General features: G+C 43.2%; 1 protein-coding gene across 1 annotated transcript in view; it reads right to left on the bottom strand.

The window, feature by feature from the left end:
- The window catches only part of rbm18 (RNA binding motif protein 18), a 44,794-nt gene that overhangs the window by 21,677 nt on the left and 1,429 nt on the right, over window positions 1-21,688 (bottom strand). Inside the window, exons 2-3 of the mRNA XM_078226571.1 lie at window positions 19,135-19,253; window positions 301-427 (exon numbers count right to left, since the gene is read on the bottom strand). Of these exons, the coding sequence (XP_078082697.1) occupies window positions 301-427; window positions 19,135-19,247 (240 nt within the window). The 5' untranslated portion in view covers window positions 19,248-19,253. The remainder of the gene's footprint in view (window positions 1-300; window positions 428-19,134; window positions 19,254-21,688) is intronic.

Raw genomic sequence — 21,688 nt, forward strand, 5'->3', positions numbered from 1 at the left:
GAAATTAAAATGACACCATAACCGTGACGGATAAAATAAATAACGTTTAATATGACTTTGACATGCATATTAAACAGTTATTTGAAAACACTTTGCTGCTCCATTGTTAAATAACATTGAAGCAACTTTTATATTGAGGTTTCAAATAAAACTTAACTGTACTAAGAGTGTTAAATTTAGGAACAGTATTAGTTGCCAGATTTCTTTAATTCCACACAAGTGTCCAACATAAGTACCAAATTAAAAAGCCTTGATTAATCTAAAGCAGTCCAAAAGCAATATCCTTGGAAAAACACCTACCTCTTTTGTCTCAAAGTTGACAAAACAGTAGCCCCTAGGTTGCCCTTCAAGTGGACCCGATTTATGAAATAGAAAGTCAAATTGCTTGACTTTTCCAAATTTCTGGAGAAGCTTTAGAAGGTTATATCTGCAAAACAGGGGAAAATATCGTTAACATGAATGCAGTGACAGGCATTTCACAATTGAATATCACCGTCAAATAAACCTGTGCATCCACACATAGTTTTAACAAACTTTGTGTGTAGCCTCAACTGTAAATTCAAATAGGTGGTTTACTGAGGGCTCTATTTAAGGCCTTGCTTTTATCCCAAGCTGGAACATTTTGTAAAACTCAGTATAGGAACCTCCTGCACATCAAGAATCAGAATGCCATGACTTGTATCTGTTGAATACACAAGTTTAATTCAGGGGATTGTGCAATGAACATCAGAACAGGCATATTAGCAGAATGAGTACTATGTGGGGAGTGTCATGGGCGGACATGGTTAGTGACAGAAAAGCAAAAGTGTAAATGGTTGGGGAGAAATCTTTTTATTTAGCTTAACCAAAAGGGAATATTCCAAAAGAGAATATGTAAAAAGGACAACACGACAGGGAAAAATGTTTCATTTTTTGGGAATAATGTTTCTTTTTCCTCTCCCTTCAATTAAAAAGTGGGGCAATTTCTTTTGCCAAGACTTCAGACAGTTCTGGTTTTGAGTAGCACCAACTTTGGGATTCTGCACATGTCAACTCAAAGCCACTTTCAACGTATTTCCTCTGGTATCTCACTCCCATACAAAACGAAAATATAATAATTTATACCATGCAACAAAAATAAGACGGGTAGTTGGAGGAGAAAAGTTTATTGGTGAACCTTGAAAAAGAAAGATTTCCACGAGTACTTATTGTGCAGAATATCATGGCAACAGCAGGGCACAAAAAGCTGACAGCCCCCTTCCATTTCCAATATCAGTTTGACATTACAATCTAATAAAATCAATCCAATGGCATCCAGTGTCCAAATCTTTCTGGAGGAATAATTTTAAAATGATTTTGAGTGCAGCTATTTAGGTTCAGACCTCTGCTTCAAGGACATGGTCAACAGCAGCAATGGATTCGACAGCTGTAAACACAACTTGTCAATCAAACAAGCCATTTCCACCCAATTCACTGCCAGGTTTTAAAAACATTTCTCAGCCTCTCGTTTTAAAGAGCTATTGTGCTAAGTGGGACCCCCCTTTCATTCAACCATTAGACGGCAACTTTCTATAACTTTTAGTATCACAATGGGAAAGCCTTAACTGGGAAGTTGATAATGGACCAAAACTGAAAGCTGGGAGTGAAGAAAAAAATAGCCAAACATCGAATTTAACACAAATCCTCATTTTACCCTGATTGATAAGACCTTACTGATAAAAGTACATGACAAATTTTAATCAAAGTAACCTTACTTTTGCGGTTTTGCCTCCATTCTTAATACACGCAGTTTGGAGTGAAACCATACTAACGTGACAAACAGTCTAACTGTGCTGATAATTCAAATGCAGTAGCTTTGGGAGGTATATTAGTAGCTTCCCTTATTTTCCCTCTAGCAGTGACCTTCACGTACAGAGGTGCTCACCTTCCCAGTCACCACCCACTGAGGCTAGACAAATATACCCTTTTCCCAAAGGGAGTTTGAGGGCTTTAAGAAGTTGCAAGGAATGCACAACAAAGTACAGATCTAGATGTCAGGAGTTTACAGAAGCATTTCAAATTTTAATTCCATTGATTTATGGCTTATGTGATATTAAAGTAAAACAGAAAGGTTTACACGCGCGGCAGAAATCAGAAGCTAGGGGAGGAGTTGGGCTGAAAGAAAGAGATCAGTTTCTGAGACAGAGATAAGCATTTAAGAAACCAATGGGGAATCAAACACGACAAGAAAGGCGTGAAGGCAAGACACAGGTTTAACAACACAAAATAGGGAGCAGAGAATGCTTGCAATATACAACAGACTGAGAGAATAGAATTCTTACAGATATAATGGTACATATGAAGAATGTATAAGAGGTAGGGGTAAAGAGAGGACAGTCAGAATTACAGGAATTATGGGTCAGAGCAGGAACTTATTTTTCAAAGAGGTGGCAATATAGAAAGATATCGTTGATATGGATTACGTAAGAAGTCTCACCACACCAGATTAAAGTCCAACAGATTTATTTGGAATCACGAGCTTTCGGAGTGCTGCTCCTTCATCAGGTGAGTGGAGCCCACTGTGCATACCCCAGTCCAACGCTGGTAGCTCCACATCATGATATAGAGTAAGGCAAAGAGACACAAAACCAATAGAAAGTCACACAAACAAACCAAGGAACAGAAAGAAATCAGGAGAGGAGGTTCGAGGGCGAGATAGATCAATAAAGAAACAAAGATGGCCATGATGTGGAGAGGCCGGTGTTGGACTGGGGTCACACGACACCAGGTTATAGTCCAACAGGTTTATTTGAAATAAAAGGTGGAAATATAGGTGGACAGAGAAAGATAAAGTTCATGGTACATAGCAGAAATACTGATCAAAGCACACAGCAATCTCAAGAACATCTGTCCAACTACTCTGCCTGACGATTCCATTGGCCCAGAATCTACATCATCTTCCAGCAATTTGAAATTCCTGTGGGATTCACACGATCTTTGCCTTTCCTTTCCCGGGCAATGCTGATTTTTTAGCAATCGGACTGGTCCATGGGATGCAGCATTCTTCTCCCTCCTGTAATGACGGCCTCCAGGTCTTTCCCTCCCTCCCCAGTCCTTGACCTTACTGGCGCTGCACTGTGTCCCCTTTGTAGGGATGTTGGGACATTGGGCTTTCCTACATGAAGTAATACTTGAGCCGCAACATGGGAGATGCATTCCCAGCTTCCTTTAATTTTCTCCACAGGGTTTCTGTATGGAGTTCGGAGGCACTATTTTCAAAAATGACCCATCTAGCATCTTATGGAGAGAGAGCTGTACTAAAGTTTATACAGTAAGGAGTCTAACAACACCAGGTTAAAGTCCAACAGGTTTATTTGGTAGCAAACGCCACTCGTGGCTACCAAATAAACCTGTTGGACTTTAACCTGGTGTTGTCAGACTCCTTACCGTGTTTACCCCAGTTCAACGCCGGCATCTCCACATCATGACTACTAAAGTTTATACGCATACATAAAACGCAAACTGTTGAGGCATACATTTATAAAACTTTCACATTTCAAAATATTGTGGAGCAGTCACAAGTTAAGAATACAAGATACATATGGAGTCTGCCACACAACCCTTTGAACTTACTCCTTCAGTCAATACGATCATGACTGATCTTTTACCTCCATTCCATTTCCTGCCCCCTTCCCATACCCCAGATTCCCTGGGAGATCAAAAATCTATCAAACTCAGTCTTGAACAGACTCAACAATGGAGTTTCAACAACCATATGGGATAAAGAATTCCCAAAAAATCATAAACCTCAGTGAAGAAATTTCTCCTCATCTTAGTCCTTAGTTCCTTCACTGTCGCTGGGTCAAAATCTTGGAACTCCCTCCCTAACAGCACTGTGGGTGTACCTACACCTCAAACTACAGAGGTTCGAGGAGGCAGTTCATCACCACCTTCCCAAGGGCAACTAGGGATGGGCAATAAATGCTGGCCAGCCAGTGATGCCCACATCCCGTAAATGAATTTAAGAAATAATGAAATGATTGACCCCTTATCCTGAGACTATGCCCGTGTTGTAGAATCCCGGGGGAGAAAAAAAAACACTCAATGTCTATCCTGTCAGAATCATGTGTGTTTTAGAGATCAACTCACATTCTTCTAAATTCCAGAGAATATAGGCCCAACGTACACAGTACCCCATCATAGGACAGTCCTCTAATCTCAGGACCCAATCTAGAGAGCCTTCATTGTACCGCCTCCAATATCCTTCCTTAAAATGGAGACCAAAGCTGCTGAAAGTATTCCAGGTATGGTCTCACCAAAGCCCTATATAACTGCTACCGAGTGTCCTTATCCTAGTAGCCCAATCCCCATGCAACAAAGGTTAACATGTCATTTACCTTCCTACCTGTTTGCTGTATCTGTAAGCTAACTTTCCACGTTTCTTGTATACTTCACCCACTTCTTCTCTGTATCTCTATGCAGGTTGTTTGTGTCCTCCTCATAGCTTACATTCTCACCCAAGTCTACACTGTCAGCAAACTTTGATACATTATTCTCCATTCAAGTCATCAACATAGATTGTAAATAGCTGAGGCCCCAGCACTGATTCTCGCTGTACTCCATTAATTACACCCTGACAACTTGAAAATGCCATGTTTACTCTGTTAAGAAGGTGGAATGAAATATGTTTGTGTTAGATCCCATATGTTCGACTCTAAACTAGAAGAATGGCCCCCAAATAAATCTACAGATCCTGTGGGAATTATTTGTTGGATTTGACTCAGTGCTAAAACTTTTGTTGTTGTTTTGGGGGGGTGTATTCTCGGAGCTTAGGAAAGTAGATAGATTTTGATTGGGGTCAATTTAAATATATGGTCTGGGTGACCATTATTGTAGTTAATTGTAGATGTGGTTCATTCCGATTGCCTTTCTTGCTGTGCGTTTTATAGTTTAATAAATATTTTGTTATTTGAATAATTTACAAAGAGACTGACTTCTTTCCTCACTGGGTTTCATCTCTTTTCCCACGTTTCTTCCAAATTGCAAAAATACATAGTTAAGAACCGGCATTCCAAGCTTCCTCTCTGGGATTTGGGATGCTCTCACATTGAACATCAGCGGGGTTCATAACAATTCCTACTCTTTGTTTCTTGCCCGTTAACCAATTTTCCATCCATGATAATACATTACTCCCAACAAATGAGCTCTCAGCTTGCATATTAACATCTTGTGTGGCATTTTATTAAATATCTTATGGTAATCCAAACATACTTCATCTATTGGTTACATCCTCAAAAAAAACGCTCATAAATTTCCCCTTTTGTAAAATCATGTTGACTTGTTCTAATCATACTAAATGTTCCTAAGTTAAGACTTTCCTAATGACAGATTCCAGCACTTTCCTGATGACATTATTCATTAATTTTTTTAATGGGACACGAGTGTCGCTGACTGGGCCAGCATTTATTGCCCACCCCTAACTGCCCTCCATTCCAGAGGTCATTTCAGAATCAACCACATTGCTGTGGATCTGGAGTCACATGTAGGCCAGACCAGGTAAGGACGGCAGATTTCCTTCCCTAAAGGACATTAGCGAACCAGGTGGGTTTTTCCAACAATCGACAATGGTTTCATGATTAGCATTAGACTTTTAATTCCAGATTTTTATAGAACTCAAGTTTCGCCATCTTGGCGGGATTTGAACCCGAGTCCCTGGGTCATGTCCTGGGTCTCTGGATTGAGTCCAGTGACAATACCACTATACCACTGTCTCTAATTGGTCTGTAGTGTTCCGTTATTTCTTGTAAGGAATATGGGCTCTAACCCGACAAAGAAATCGACAGTCAGATTAGTCAACTTATAACAAGTCGGAGAGATTTATTAAATATAAAAACAAAAGTTCAATGTTTGAAAGTCCTGACTAACATTTATCCCCAAACTATCATAAGCTGGTCATTTATGGCAGTAAGTGAATTATCTGCCATGATTCCCTACATTACAGTAAGAGTTTTAACAACACCAGGTTAAAGTCCAACAGGTTTATTTGGTAGCAAACACCATTAGCTTTCGGAGCGCTGCTCCTTCGTCAGGTGGAGTGGAGTGGTGTTTGCTACCAAATAAACCTGTTGGACTTTAACCTGGTGTTGTTAAAACTCTTACTGTGTTTACCCCAGTCCAACGCCGGCATCTCCACATCATCCCTACATTACCACAGTGATTACACTTCAAAAATATTCAATTGGCTATGAAGTACTTTAGAATGTTCTGGGATGATAAAGGCACTATGTAAACGCATATTATTTCTTTGGAATGTTTCAAAACACCTGCTAAAGGTAGAAAAATACTATTAAGATACTATTGCTAACTTAATTACAAGTAGCTTAAAGACTGCAGTTATTTGAAAACTAGTGCAAATGCATACACAATAGTTGCGAACATCTGTGGGGGGGAGAATAGAGCCAACGTTTCAAATATAGACGACCCTTCGTCAGAGCTCTGACAAAGAGTCATCATGACTTGAAATGTTGGCTCTATGCTCTCCCCACAGGTGCTGTCAGACCTGCTGAGATTTTCCAGCATTTTCTGCTTTTGTTTCAGATTCCAGCATCCGCAGTATTTCGCTTTTATCACAAAGGTTGAGAGTTTAGCAAGAAAAGCTACAAAAGATCTAAAATCTGGGTGTGCTAGAAAGTCGTTCAGCATATTCAGATCATCAGCTTCAAACAAACCCTGTTGCTTTTGGGTTCAAATTGAAGATAATTGCAATATCTATGTTGTGAATATGTGCTTTACTCAATTAAATCTTTAAATCCTCACCTTCATACTTCAATAACAATCTGTATGGAAGTATCTCCTGGAACATGTCTGTTGTAAGTTTATTTTCTTTTTAAACTCTTTATCCAATTTAGGAAATCTCAGATAATTCCACCCCACTCCAGTCTAGGCAGGATATGTTGCTGCTTTCTGGTGATTGGATAACCCAGAAGGGGCTGAGATTTGTTCTGGAACCTGCTTGGTCCACATGGTTGAGTTCCACACCGCACAATTATTAAGAGGCAATGAGTGTTTTCAGGGGTGAAGTCATGCTGACACCTGGGAAGTTCTTAAAGCGGGATTTAAAAGAAAAGATTTCTGGGATGTCATTTACTTCCAAAGGGGAGCCAAAAATCACACTTCTGTTTCTTAATAGCTTAAGCAAGCATTTAAGGTGCCACTATTCTTCATGATTTAGCCAAAAAAATTCATTGCTGTCTTTGTTTTTGAAAAGCACTTTCTGCACTGGCAAGATTTCCTGATGACATAATCAGAAAAAGTAGTGCCTAATGTGGAGTTAAACAGATTAGAATTGGTACACGCTCACTTCGACTTTTGCTAGTCTCAATAATCTAATTATAAAACCCAGTAGTTCAGGTGCCAAAACTGGCTTTACCACTCTGCATTGGAGGGGGGAAAAAAGAGAGGAGAGAGGGGGGAAAAAAGAGAGGAGAGAGGGGGGGAAAAAAGAGAGGAGAGAGGGGGGAAAAAAGAGAGGAGAGAGGGGGGAAAAAAGAGAGGAGAGAGGGGGGAAAAAAGAGAGGAGAGAGGGGGGAAAAAAGAGAGGAGAGAGGGGGGAAAAAGAGAGGAGAGAGGGGGGAAAAAAGAGAGGAGAGAGGGGGGAAAAAAGAGAGGAGAGAGGGGGGAAAAAAGAGAGGAGAGAGGGGGGAAAAAAGAGAGGAGAGAGGGGGGAAAAAAGGGAGAGAGGGGGGAAAAAAGAGAGGAGAGAGGGGGGAAAAAAGAGAGGAGAGAGGGGGGAAAAAAGAGAGGAGAGAGGGGGGAAAAAAGAGAGGAGAGAGGGGGGAAAAAAGAGAGGAGAGAGGGGGGAAAAAAGAGAGGAGAGGGGGGGAAAAAAGAGAGGAGAGAGGGGGAAAAAGAGAGGAGAGAGGGGGGAAAAAAGAGAGGAGAGAGGGGGGAAAAAAGAGAGGAGAGAGGGGGGAAAAAAGAGAGGAGAGAGGGGGGAAAAAAGAGAGGAGAGAGGGGGGAAAAAAGAGAGGAGAGAGGGGGGAAAAGAGAGGGGGGGAAAAAGAGAGGAGAGAGGGGGGGAAAAAGAGAGGAGAGAGGGGGGGAAAAACAGAGGAGAGAGGGGGGGAAAAAGAGAGGAGAGAGGGGGGGAAAAAGAGAGGAGAGAGGGGGGGAAAAAGAGAGGAGAGAGGGGGGGAAAAAGAGAGGAGAGAGGGGGGAAAAAGAGAGGAGAGAGGGGGGGAAAAAGAGAGGAGAGAGGGGGGGAAAAAGAGAGGAGAGAGGGGGGGAAAAAGAGAGGAGAGAGGGGGGGAAAAAGAGAGGAGAGAGGGGGGGAAAAAGAGAGGAGAGAGGGGGGAAAAAGAGAGGAGAGAGGGGGGGAAAAAGAGAGGAGAGAGGGGGGGAAAAAGAGAGGAGAGAGGGGGGGAAAAGAGGAGAGAGGGGGCAAGAGAGAGGAGAGAGGGGGCAAGAGAGAGGAGAGAGGGGGCAAGAGAGAGGAGAGAGGGGGCAAGAGAGAGGAGAGAGGGGGCAAGAGAGAGGAGAGAGGGGGCAAGAGAGAGGAGAGAGGGGGCAAGAGAGAGGAGAGAGGGGGCAAGAGAGAGGAGAGAGGGGGCAAGAGAGAGGAGAGAGGGGGCAAGAGAGAGGAGAGAGGGGGCAAGAGAGAGGAGAGAGGGGGCAAGAGAGAGGAGAGAGGGGGCAAGAGAGAGGAGAGAGGGGGCAAGAGAGATGAGAGAGGGGGCAAGAGAGAGGAGAGAGGGGGCAAGAGAGAGGAGAGAGGGGGCAAGAGAGAGGAGAGAGGGGGCAAGAGAGAGGAGAGAGGGGGCAAGAGAGAGGAGAGAGGGGGCAAGAGAGAGGAGAGAGGGGGCAAGAGAGAGGAGAGAGGGGGCAAGAGAGAGGAGAGAGGGGGCAAGAGAGAGGAGAGAGGGGGCAAGAGAGAGGAGAGAGGGGGCAAGAGAGAGGAGAGAGGGGGCAAGAGAGAGGAGAGAGGGGGCAAGAGAGAGGAGAGAGGGGGCAAGAGAGAGGAGAGAGGGGGCAAGAGAGAGGAGAGAGGGGGCAAGAGAGAGGAGAGAGGGGGCAAGAGAGAGGAGAGAGGGGGCAAGAGAGAGGAGAGAGGGGGCAAGAGAGAGGAGAGAGGGGGCAAGAGAGAGGAGAGAGGGGGCAAGAGAGAGGAGGCAAGAGAGAGGAGAGAGGGGGCAAGAGAGAGGAGAGAGGGGGCAAGAGAGAGGAGAGAGGGGGCAAGAGAGAGGAGAGAGGGGGCAAGAGAGAGGAGAGAGGGGGCAAGAGAGAGGAGAGAGGGGGCAAGAGAGAGGAGAGAGGGGGCAAGAGAGAGGAGAGAGGGGGCAAGAGAGAGGAGAGTGGGGGCAAGAGAGAGGAGAGAGGGGGCAAGAGAGAGGAGAGAGGGGGCAAGAGAGAGGAGAGAGGGGGCAAGAGAGAGGAGACAAGAGAGAGGAGAGAGGGGGCAAGAGAGAGGAGAGAGGGGGCAAGAGAGAGGAGAGAGGGGGCAAGAGAGAGGAGAGAGGGGGCAAGAGAGAGGAGAGAGGGGGCAAGAGAGAGGAGAGAGGGGGCAAGAGAGAGGAGAGAGGGGGCAAGAGAGAGGAGAGAGGGGGCAAGAGAGAGGAGAGAGGGGGCAAGAGAGAGGAGAGAGGGGGCAAGAGAGAGGAGAGAGGGGGCAAGAGAGAGGAGAGAGGGGGCAAGAGAGAGGAGAGAGGGGGCAAGAGAGAGGAGAGAGGGGGCAAGAGAGAGGAGAGAGGGGGCAAGAGAGAGGAGAGAGGGGGCAAGAGAGAGGAGAGAGGGGGCAAGAGAGAGGAGAGAGGGGGCAAGAGAGAGGAGAGAGGGGGCAAGAGAGAGGAGAGAGGGGGCAAGAGAGAGGAGAGAGGGGGCAAGAGAGAGGAGAGAGGGGGCAAGAGAGAGGAGAGAGGGGGCAAGAGGGAGGAGAGAGGGGGCAAGAGGGAGGAGAGAGGGGGCAAGAGGGAGGAGAGAGGGGGCAAGAGAGAGGAGAGAGGGGGCAAGAGAGAGGAGAGAGGGGGCAAAAGAGAGGAGAGAGGGGCAAAAGAGAGGAGAGAGGGGCAAAAGAGAGGAGAGAGGGGCAAAAGAGAGGAGAGAGGGGGCAAAAGAGAGGAGAGAGGGGGCAAAAGAGAGGAGAGAGGGGCAAAAGAGAGGAGAGAGGGGGCAAAAGAGAGGAGAGAGGGGGCAAAAGAGAGGAGAGAAGGGGCAAAAGAGAGGAGAGAGGGGGCAAAAGAGAGGAGAGAGGGGGCAAAAGAGAGGAGAGTGGGGGCAAAAGAGAGGAGGCAAAAGAGAGGAGAGAGGGGGCAAAAGAGAGGAGAGAGGGGGCAAAGAGAGGAGAGAGGGGGCAAAGAGAGGAGGGGGGGAAAGAGAGGAGAGAGGGGGGAAAGAGAGGAGAGAGGGGGGGAAAGAGAGGAGAGAGGGGGGGAAAGAGAGGAGAGAGGGGGAAAGAGAGGAGAGAGGGGGGGAAAGAGAGGAGAGAGGGGGGGAAAGAGAGGAGAGAGGGGGGGAAAGAGAGGAGAGAGGGGGGGAAAGAGAGGAGAGAGGGGGGAAAGAGAGGAGAAAGGGGGGGAAAGAGAGGAGAAAGGGGGGGAAAGAGAGGAGAGAGGGGGGAAAAGAGAGGAGAGAGGGGGGAAAAGAGAGGAGAGAGGGGGCAAGAGAGAGGAGAGGGGGGAAAGAAAGGAGAGAGGGGGGGAAAGAAAGGAGAGAGGGGGGAAAGAGAGGAGAGAGGGGGCAAAAGAGAGGAGAGCAAAAGTGAGGAGAGAGGGGGGGAAAAGAGAGGAGAGAGGGGGAAAAGAGAGGAGAGAGGGGGGAAAAGAGAGGAGAGAGGGGGGAAAAGAGAGGAGAGGCCCACAGCATATCAAAGGTATGCTTCAGTGTGATTTTTTAAATTAAATGAAGTGTAGAGATAAAGGGCTGTTAGAAATACAAGTTCTCAGAAAGGACAGGATAAACTATCACATATTTTCTATGTTTCTATAAAAAACCTGCTGTGAAAATTATGGTACATAGTATTAAAGGAAATGTAGCTGCACAGAAAGCAAGTTATAGGAAACACAACAGAAAATGGGGATGGGAGGGGTGGATAAATAATGTTTTTCAGATTGGCAGGATGTGGGTAGCCATTTGCCACAATAATCTGTCTGGGCCTGCTTTTGCTTTCTATTTATAGGCAATTTATTTTGACACAGGTATTAGGAATAATATAGTCATTAAGGGCCATTGAAGATTGTAAAGCATGCAAGCAATTGCAGGAGAGAAGACAGGTTAATAGAGTGAGAAAATATGTAGGAAAAGTTAATACACCCAAAGAAGCAAGATTCTTAACAGACTGGAGAAATAGACATTTGGGGTGTAGGTAAACTTTAAATGTTGGTAGGTAAGAACAATGAAAGGCAGCAAATCGGATTTTACATCGGTATATTCCAGGGATATTGAATACAAAAGCAAGTTTGTGGTGATGTGGAATTTGTGCAAGATGTTAGTTGGACCAAAGTTTAAATTTGCTTTGGGCACCTACTTATAAGAAGGACGTTAGAGAAATGGAAAGGGTACAAGGCAGATTTACTCAAATTGTTAATCCATGTATGAAGAAAGGCTTCCCTGCAGCTGAAAAGAGAATAATAATGGGGGAAATCTACTGGAGCTTTACAAAGTTTGGATGTTTTTGAGATGTTATCATATAAAAAATGGTTTTCACTAGATAATTATATGGTAACGTAGCATAACAAATTTAAAATATTATGGATGGCCTAGCCCACTCTATAGGAAATAAACTGCCTTTAGGAAAAGCACAACTTAAAACACCTGATGGTGTAGACTTAAACAACACCTGCAGGAACAGTAGGCTATGCCTCACAATAGGTTACTCTGCAAATGTTGGAGTCAGTGAGAAATGACTAGAATGGATTAGGAATTGGCTGTGTCCCCTTAGGTAGAAAGTTAGGAATGGCTGTTGGCACATTACTAGTGCCGATGCATAGGAATTGGTGTCAGGCATTGTAGGGAATGGCTTGCAATTTTATGGACGAGGAAACAATTTAAGTGTTAGGACTGTGAAGAACAAATTTCTGCAAGGAGATTTCGATGCATTGTGAGAATGGGGCAAACTCTGACAAATGTCATTTAAAGTAGTGAAGGGCAATGCTTTGTACGTGGGTAGGACTAACACTAAGTATACCTACACTTCACATGAAACAGACTGGAGTTGGTTAGGTAAAGAAAAGACCCATGGCGTTATAGCTCAGAATTCTCAAAAGTTCAAGTCCATTCTCTAGAAGCCATAGCCAAAGAAATTAAGGTATTAGTCTATTTAACAACACTGTTTAAAATAAAACATAGGACACAATTTTGTGCTTATATAGACCTCAACTAAATCATATTTAGAACACTGCATGCAATTTTGATCCCCTCATATTGGTGGTGATTTGAGGCTTTGGAAAAGGACCAATGAAAGATCCAAGCACTCATTATATTCTCTAAAGCAGGCTTCAGAGTGACAGCAATCACAATTAACAAGCCCCAGCTGCCCAGAAAGGAGTGGTCATGCATGTTACTGCTGGCCAAGTTTGCCTTCTACTTCCCGACAACTGATGTGAACGTGAGTCACAACAGCAGCCTTCCCAATTCTCTCTCTTTCCTCTTCCTCTGGCTTTCCGCCTGGCAGTATTACAACTATTCAAACTTTTTTGCCATTAGAGTCAAGGCTTCTTTCAAAACAATAATATCTCAAACACCGAAAGCAATAAAACAGCAGTCAACCACATATGCTAAATCAATCATCGCCAGTGATTGTACCCTGAGGAACAATGCTAGTTTATTCTGACATAGTCCTGCTACAACATCTTAAAGTATGAAAGCCAAGATTTAGCCTAACAAAAGCAAGCTAAGCCTACCCTCTATACATTTTGAGCCGAGAACAGTTTCAATATAGTACTCACGTTTTCTGAATCTAACAAGCATTTCCAAATAAATCATTAGCCTTTTGAGAAACTGAGCAAAATTCCTCCACCAAATACATGACAAGATCCCCAACTTGTTTGTAAAGTGTTGACATGATCAAGTATTCAGTACAGTGATGCAATTCTACTAAACACCTGTAGAAAAGCAAACATTTGTAATTCAGATTTATTAACAGTGTAGAAGGCTATAAAATGATTAAGTAATCTATTACCCATGCGGATTATTTTAACCACAAATGAGATGCTGAACCTGATACTGATATTACTATGCTATGTTCAGATCTGCCACAACGTTTTAAAGACTATTGCAACTCAAGTTCTCGGATTGCGACCGAATCCCAACAGTAACCAGTGTAGAGCTGACGTAACCCAAGTTCACACTGTCTGCCTAATGAAAATACAGTCTGTTGTGTTTCTCAGCTTCTGTTCCTCCAGAAAATTCTCAGGTTCAGTATCGCAGACCACACCCACGATCAAACCCTCACCCCTTCACCGGCCCAATCGCTGGGTAAGTCGGTGAATTCCAAAATCAAATAGAAATTCTCTGGTGACTGTATTTCACCTTGCTGATAATATCCTGATGTGATTTAACTTTCTAAGGAAATAGAAGACCAGGGCTGTAGCTTAGATGACAAAACTGCCAAAAATGTATATATTTTTTAAACTGTAAAAGGCACATGAACAGCAGCAATGAAACACTGTACAGTTCCTCTTCAGAAAATAACTCAACTTGAATCTGAACTGGACCAGGCATATTAAAGTCATAGAGGTTTACAGCATGGAAACAGGCCCTTCGGCCCAACTTGTCCATGCTGCCCTTTTTTTAAAAACCCCTAAGCTAATCCCAATTGCCCGCATTTGGCCCATATCCATCTATACACATCGTACCCATGTAACTATCTAAATGCTTTTTAAAAGACAAAATTGTACCCGCCTCTATTACTACCTCTGGCAGCTTGTTCCAGACACTCACCACCCTCTGAGAAAAAATTGCCCCTCTGGACACTTTTGTATCTTTCCCCTCTCACCTTAAACCTATGCCTTCTAGTTTTAGACTCCCCTACCTTTGGGAAAATATATTGATTATCTAGCTGATCTATGCCCCTCATTATTTTATAGACCTCTATAAGATCATCCCTCAGCCTTCTACACTCCAGAGAAAAAAGTCCCAGTCTATTCAGCCTCTCCTTATAACTCAATCCATCAAGTCCCGGTCGCATCCTAGTAAATCTTTTCTGCACTCTTTCTAGTTTAATAATATCCTTTCTATAATAGGGGTGACCAGAATTGCACACAGTATTCCAAGTGTGGCCTTACCAATGTCTTGTACAACTTCAGCAAGACATTCCAACTCCTGTATTCAATGTTCTGACCGATGAAACCAAGCATGCCGCATGCCTTCTTCACCACTCTGTCCACCTGTGACTCCACTTTCAAGGAGCTATGAACATGTACCCCCTAGATCTCTTCATTCTGTAACTCTCCCCAACGCCCTACCATTAACTGAGTAAGTCCTGCCCTGGTTCAATCTACCATATTGACTCTGAATATTAATCTTAAATGCTGTTTCATTGCTGACTGTTCATGGGGTCTTCACCAGCCTCTCTCTCACGGGGGGGTTCAGAAAGACTATTAAATTAGAAGATAGGAATGTTTTAACTAACGAGGGAGGACAAAACTTAAGCTTGTCTGTATATCTCATTAAAATAGAACTGCCAAACACAAGTCTGAACAAAACCCACAAGATGCTTGCATTTGAATTGAATGACCCAGTACCACGTTCAGATACCTTGACCAGACAAAACAAATATTCTGGTGTGATTGTGTATTAAAACAAGTTGGACCATGATGTTAAATCCTGTATATAATGTGACAGAAAGATTGAAAGCAATGCTATGATACAAGATTTTTTTGAGTGTCGTGCTGAATAGGATTTTTTGAATGCAATAGGAGTTTTGTGACTACTCCTAACTTAATACTTTTCATTTTAACTCCAGCAACAAATTGCAGGAGGTATGAGTGAAGGAGGTGCATTTTGTCCTGATGCTATATCATACTGTAGTTCAATGTGCTCCCGAATTCTTATTCTTTACATCCATACAAAATATACATGTATATATTACTAAGTTTCTCTTGCTTTTGCAAAACTAAACAGCAACAGCATGATTCGAACATCCACCAAAAGAAACATTCTTCCAAATTCATTGCAAGAGAATAAAAATTATCCTTGATAACAGAGCGCCAGGGATCCAGGTTCAATTTCAGCCTTGGGTGACTGTCTGTGTGCAGTTTGCATGTTCTCCCCATGTCAGCGCGGGTTTCCTCCTACAGTCCAAAGATGTGTAGGTTAGGTGGATTGGCTGTGCTAAATTGCCCCTTTGTGTCCAAAGATATGTAGGTTAGGTGGAAATGCGGTGGGGTGATGTTCTTTCAGAGTCGGTACAGACTCAATGGGCCAAATGGCGGCCTCCTGCACTGCATGGATTCTATAAACACTTTTATGCTTAACAGAAATATCCTGGGACTTTTCTTTAATCAGAACCTTACTGCTTTTGAAGTTTAGTCAACATTAAAGCAAACCATTTAACCAACAATATGAAATCGAACAGCTCATGCCAAAGGTTAGGGTATGTGGAGTCAGGAAACCTGCAAATAGCTCCATGGATAGCAAGTGGGCCACAAGTAGAGAGAAAGAGTAGCTTTTCATTTTATAGAAAGATAGAAAGTAGTGTTACACACTGAACAATGCTGGTAACACTTAGTTGGAATTTACACTTACAATTAGGAACAAGTATCACAACATCAACATTTTCAGATGCCAAACTGTGCAGAAAATACAGCCAACACCGAGGATCAAGACACGAGAAAACCCGCTGACCCGGCGGTGGGAAATTAACTTCAACACGAAGAAATGTGAGGTAATGGATTTGTTAGAAACAAATACATCAATTACATCTTAAAAACTAAGAAACTAAATGGGATAGATAAGCAAATGGATCTAAGGAATACAAGTGAAAATATAATTAAAAACAGAATCAGGGGTTGGCAAAGGAATTAAACATTGTCAAAGGCATTGGGATTAATACCTGACTGTCTTGAATTCAAAAATAGTAAGGTTCTGCTAAACAGGACTCTGATCAGGCTTCCCTTAAAAACTCTGTGCACAGTTCTGAACACCATACTATAAAAAAGGAAATAGAAGCACTGGAGAAAGTGAGGAATAGATTTACAAGGATAGGACTGGAACTGAGAAAAATCGCACAAATTTGGGCATTTTTCTTTAGAAAAAAGAACTAGGAGACTTGGACATTAGAGGCATAGAGGTTTACAGCATGGAAACAGGCCCTTTGGCCCAACTTGTCCATGCCACCCTTTTTTAAACCACTAAGCTAGTCCCAATTGCCCATGTTTGGCCCATATCCCTCTATACCCATCGTACCCATGTAACTGTCTAAACGCTTTTTAAAAGACAAAATTGTACCCGCCTCTACTACCGCCTCTGGCAGCTTGTTCCAGACACTCACCACCCTCTGCGTGACAAAATGTGTTAAATATGTGCAGTAGTTGGATGGTGATATGGAGGAAATGTTTCCACTCGTGGCAGAATTCAAAACTCCGAGCCACAAATACAAGATAGTTACCAATAAATTCAATAAGGAGGAATGTCTTTATTCAGCAATTGGCTAGAATGTGGAACATGCTCCCACAGGAAATGGTTGAGGCAAGCTGCCTAGATGCTTTGAAGGCTGAGATGAGGCAGATTAAATGGGAGGGCCGGTTACTCAAGCAAAATAGCCCCCCTTCTGTGCTTTATGTAGATTTTCACTTAGTTGTAGTCGCGTTCCTGAAAATTGCGTCTTTAAGTGAAATGACTTTAAGCAAATCACATTTTCCCATCTAAACCAATGTAGGAGCTGCAGATAGATTCTGTTGGACATTCCTCATTCAAAAAAAAATGAAAACATTATACACTGCAAGTTGAAATATGTTACACTGATAAATTCCGAAATTGTTAAAGGAAATAACTTTTAAAATAAAATCAATTTAAAACTATAAAAGGAACTTTCTACTTTAAGTACTTCTTGCTCGCTGTTGATCCTACTTCCCGAACCTCCGTTTGCCACTCTCTGGGCTTCCTGACCATTGCAGACCCATCATCTTGCTGACCCTCCAACTTGCAGCACCTATTGCTCCCAGACCCTCTGATTTGTGGCCTCTCCCCATCCCTGACTCATCCTCCCACCGATCCTTTATCCCATTGGACAACCACTCCCTGACTAACCCATGACCTTCTCTCTTGAACCGGTTCATGATCCAGTCCAAAGCTGGAACTCTATGGTTGTGCAAGTGCCAGTCCCGATGTTGTGCAAATGCCAAGCTGGGGCTGTTACAACCAAATTTAAAAAAAAACAACTCCTCCATGCCGCTTCCCTTACTGAACCTTCGCTGTGAGCGAAGGCTCTGGTGATGAGTGGCAAGAGGCAGGAGGAGCCACTTCAGTTAAAAAATAACTCAGATTATAACAACCCCAGCTTGGCACTTCTGCATTATTGGGACTTGCACTTTCACAACCATGGAGCACCAATTTTGGATTGGATCTGGATTATGAACAGGAACATGGGATCGGCGAGAGGGTGAATCAGGGAACGGAGGGGCTGCAGGCTCGAGAGGGGCCAGGAACGGATCCAAGAGTGGGAAGGGCCGGGAGCGAGAGGGGCTGAGAGTCCAAGGGCCCGGGGCAGTTATGGAGCCATGGATTAGAGGGCCTGGGAGCAGTGGAGGGGACCACTCCAAAGTGGTGTTGAACTGGTCATGCAGGAAAGATTGTTGCGAAATGAAGTTAAAACTAATCTCACAATGTTAAAAAAGAATACAGGCCCCATTAAAGCAAAAACAATGTGAAACAGAGTTACTGAAATGTAGCAACGCAGTCTCGTATATCAAAAATGTAGCAACATATTCTTATAGATTAATAAACAAGTTTCATAGTTAGATGCAACTTCTTAAAAAGACATTTTTAAACCTCTGTTTAGGCATAACTCCGTGAATTTGCTGAAATATCACAGATCATAGACAGAAAGAGGCCATTCAGCCCATCAAGCTTGCACTGACAACAATCCCACCCGAGCCCTATCTCCGTAACCCCACATATTTACCCCGCAAATACTCCTGACATGAAGAGATAATTTAGCATGGCCAATCCACCTAACCTGCACATTCCTGTGGGTTGGAGATATTAGATGTGTCATATTAACATTGCTCTACAGGCCAGCGAAATACAGAACTAAAAATATGTGGGTGGCACTTATTTAGCAGCCCAATCCAATTATGAAGGCTTTGACTCCCCCCTCTAGTTTTGCTAATGTTGGCTGAAGTCTTCTGGGCAGTTTCCCTTAAAAGGTGGAATGGGACAGTGGAGAAAATGGAAGCAAAGTAAAGCAAAAAGAGCAAATCTGTTCCAAATTACTGGCGATTGTATGCTGTCAACTTGCATATTGCACTTTAATTTGAGTAGATTAATAATTTTAAATCAATATCTGATTCTTCCCGATCATGGTACAATACAGCACAGATACTAGATTTATGTTAATGCTACTCCACAGGAGACAAGTGTAAATCAGAACTGAAAGATACATGTGGTATTTGTTTAATAGCCAACATAAATATGGGTATTAAATATATTTTTAAAATCCAGCATAATGCTTATAGATAGCATATGTACATATGAGCAGGAGTCGACCACTCAGTTCCTCCAGCCTGTTTCGCCATTCAATAAGCTCATGCTGATCTGATTGTAACTTCAACCCCACACTCCTGTCTATCCCGATAACCTTTTACCCCCTTGTTAATCAAGAATCTATCTAGCTCTACCTTAAAAATATTCAAAGATTCTGCTTCCACTGTCTTTTGAGGAAGAGAGTTCCAGGGACTCTCAATCCTCTGAGAAAACACACTTCTCCTCATCTCTGTCTTAAATGAGCAATCCCTGATTTTTAAAGAGTTCTAGATTCTCCGACAAGAGGAGCCATCCTCTCCACATCCACCTTGCCAAGACCCCTTAGAGTCTTAAAGGTTTCAACCAAGTCACCTCTTACTCTTCTAAACTCTAATGGATACAAACCTAACCTCTCCAACCTTTATTCATTAGACAACCCGAGTGACAACATTTTGAGTCTGAACACTATTTGGAAAACAAACTAACATTTGCTGTACTTACTCGGTTAACCTGGAATCGAGGTTGCCAATCCAGAGTCGATGTCCCTCTTGTGAGGAGCTTTCAGAGAGAATAGAAGCATTCTCCAATGGAAGAGATTCATTTTCAGTCCCCATACGTTGCTAGAGGAAAGCAAGAACTGCATTTATTCAGTGCTTAGCACAACCTCTAACATCCCAAAGTGCTGAAGCACTTTTTAAGTGTAGTCACTGTTATAATGTAGGAAACGCAGCAACTAATGTGTTTAAAACAAGGGCCCACATGTAGTTATGAGACAAATGGCTAAATTAACTATTTTTAAGAGATGTTGGTTGGGGGGGTGACTATTTTCCAGCACACCAGGGAAAACTCGAATAATGCTGTTTGATCTTTTATGTCCACCTAAGGGCAGACTGGGCCCTAGTTTAATGTCTCATCTAAAAGATAACACCTCAGATAGTGCAGTACCACGCTGGAATATCAATCTAGATTATCCATTTGAGTCCCTAGCATGGAACTCGAACTGGAAAACCTTCTGACCCAGAGATTAGAGTTCTACCGCTAAACCATGGCTAATATCCCAAGAAGATTCAGCAGGTACATTACTATGTTAGCCAATTTAACATTTTTTTCAGCTGAACACACAGACTCTCACTGGGATACAGTTCCACACACACTGGCTCTCATTGGGATATAGTTCCACACACACACTGACTCTCACTGGGATATAGTTCCACACACACTGACTCTCACTGGAGAAATGTACTTTGTATTGGAGGCTCTCACTGTGAGAAATGTACTTTGCACTTCTGTATTGAAATTCATCTGCCACTTGTCCACCCATTCTACCAAATTGTCTGTGTCCTTTTGAAGTTCTACACTATTCCTCTCACAGTTCACAATGGTTCCAAGTTTTAGTATCATGTGCAAATTTTGAAATTGTGCCCTGCACACTAAGGTCTAGGTCAAAGCAAGGGTCCCAACACCTTAGAATCTCAGTTACAAACTTTTCATCAGTCCAAAAATATCCATTAAAGCACTTCTCTCTGCTTCCTATCACTCAGCCAACTTTGTATCCATGTTGCTACTGTCCCTTTTATTCCATGAGCTATAACTCATTGGGCGGCACGGTAGCACAGTGGTTAGCACTGCTGCTTCACAGCTCCAGGGTCCCGGGTTCGATTCCCGGCTCGGGTCACTGTCTGTGTGGAGTTTGCACATTCTCCTCGTGTCTGCATGGGTTTCCTCCGGGTGCTCCGGTTTCCTCCCACAGTCCAAAGATGTGCGGGTTAGGTTGATTGGCCAGGTTAAAAATTGTCCCTGAGATGCGTAGGTTAGAGGGATTAGCGGGTAAATATGTGGGGGTAGGGCCTGGGTGGGATTGTGGTCGGTGCAGACTCGATGGGCCAAATGGCCTCCTTCTGCACTGTAGGGTTTCTATGATAACTCTGTTCACAGGTCTGCTGTGTGGCACTGTATCAAATGCCTTTTGGAAGGTCTATTCACCTCATATACCCTCATCAACCCTCCCTGCTGCCTCGACAAAAAAAACCTCCCGAAAGTTAGTCAAACACTTTTCTAGGCAGTAGTGTGAAAAATACAGTGGGAAAGCTTTTAAGAAGCTTTCAGAGGCAAGGAGGGAAAACAAGGTTGAGATGTTGAGTTCCCGAGGGCAGGGACAGTAACTGAAGAATAGCTGTCAGTGCTGTAGTGAAGGGAGGGTCGAGGCTAAAAGCTCAGCTGCAATGAATGCAACTATCAGAGGTAGGTTGAGATGATGACAAAAAGGGATTAGCAGGGGAGAAACCCAAGTCAAATCGCTGGAACAACCAAGAGCTTGGTAAGAACGTGGGCCACAACTTGTAGTTTGCAGAAGATGAAGCAAGGAACTGATCAAATAAATGAAATAAAGTAAGCCACGTGGTAATTGTTCGAGCATGATGCTGGTTTCGTTTCAAATCATAATCAATGCAATAAAAAGTTGGCTAAATAATTGGAAATAGAATGGATATTTTTCAGGCTGGAGGAAGGTTTGTAGTGGTGTTGCCCAGGGGTTGGTATTGGGACTCTTGTTTTCCCGATATATATTAATGTTCTAGATCTTGGTGAGCAGGGGACCATTTCAAAGTTTGTGGATAACAGAAAATTTGGAAGTATTGTAAACTGTGAAGAGGACAGTGTAGGACTTCAAAAGGACATAGACAAGTTGGTAAAGCGGGCAGAAGAATTTCAATGTGGAGAAGTGTAAGGTGATGCATTTTGGCGAGAGGAACATGGAGACGCAATATAAAATAAGGGGTATAATTCTTAAAGCAGCTGAGGCATTTGAGTGTGTATGTGTTTTGATCATTGATGGTAGCAGAACAGGTGGAGAGTGGAGTTAGTAAAGCATATAGTATTCTGGGCTTTATTAAGAGGGGCATAGAGTACAAGAGCAAGGAGGTTATGCTGAACATATACAAGTAGTTGGAATATTATGTACAGTTCTGGGCACCACACTATAGGAAGGATGTGTGAATGCATTGGATATAGTGCAGAAGAGGTTTACAAGAACGGTTCCAGGGATAAGGATAGATTG

This window comes from Mustelus asterias, chromosome 13 (genome assembly GCF_964213995.1).
Source record: "Mustelus asterias chromosome 13, sMusAst1.hap1.1, whole genome shotgun sequence".
Lineage (NCBI taxonomy): Eukaryota > Metazoa > Chordata > Chondrichthyes > Carcharhiniformes > Triakidae > Mustelus > Mustelus asterias.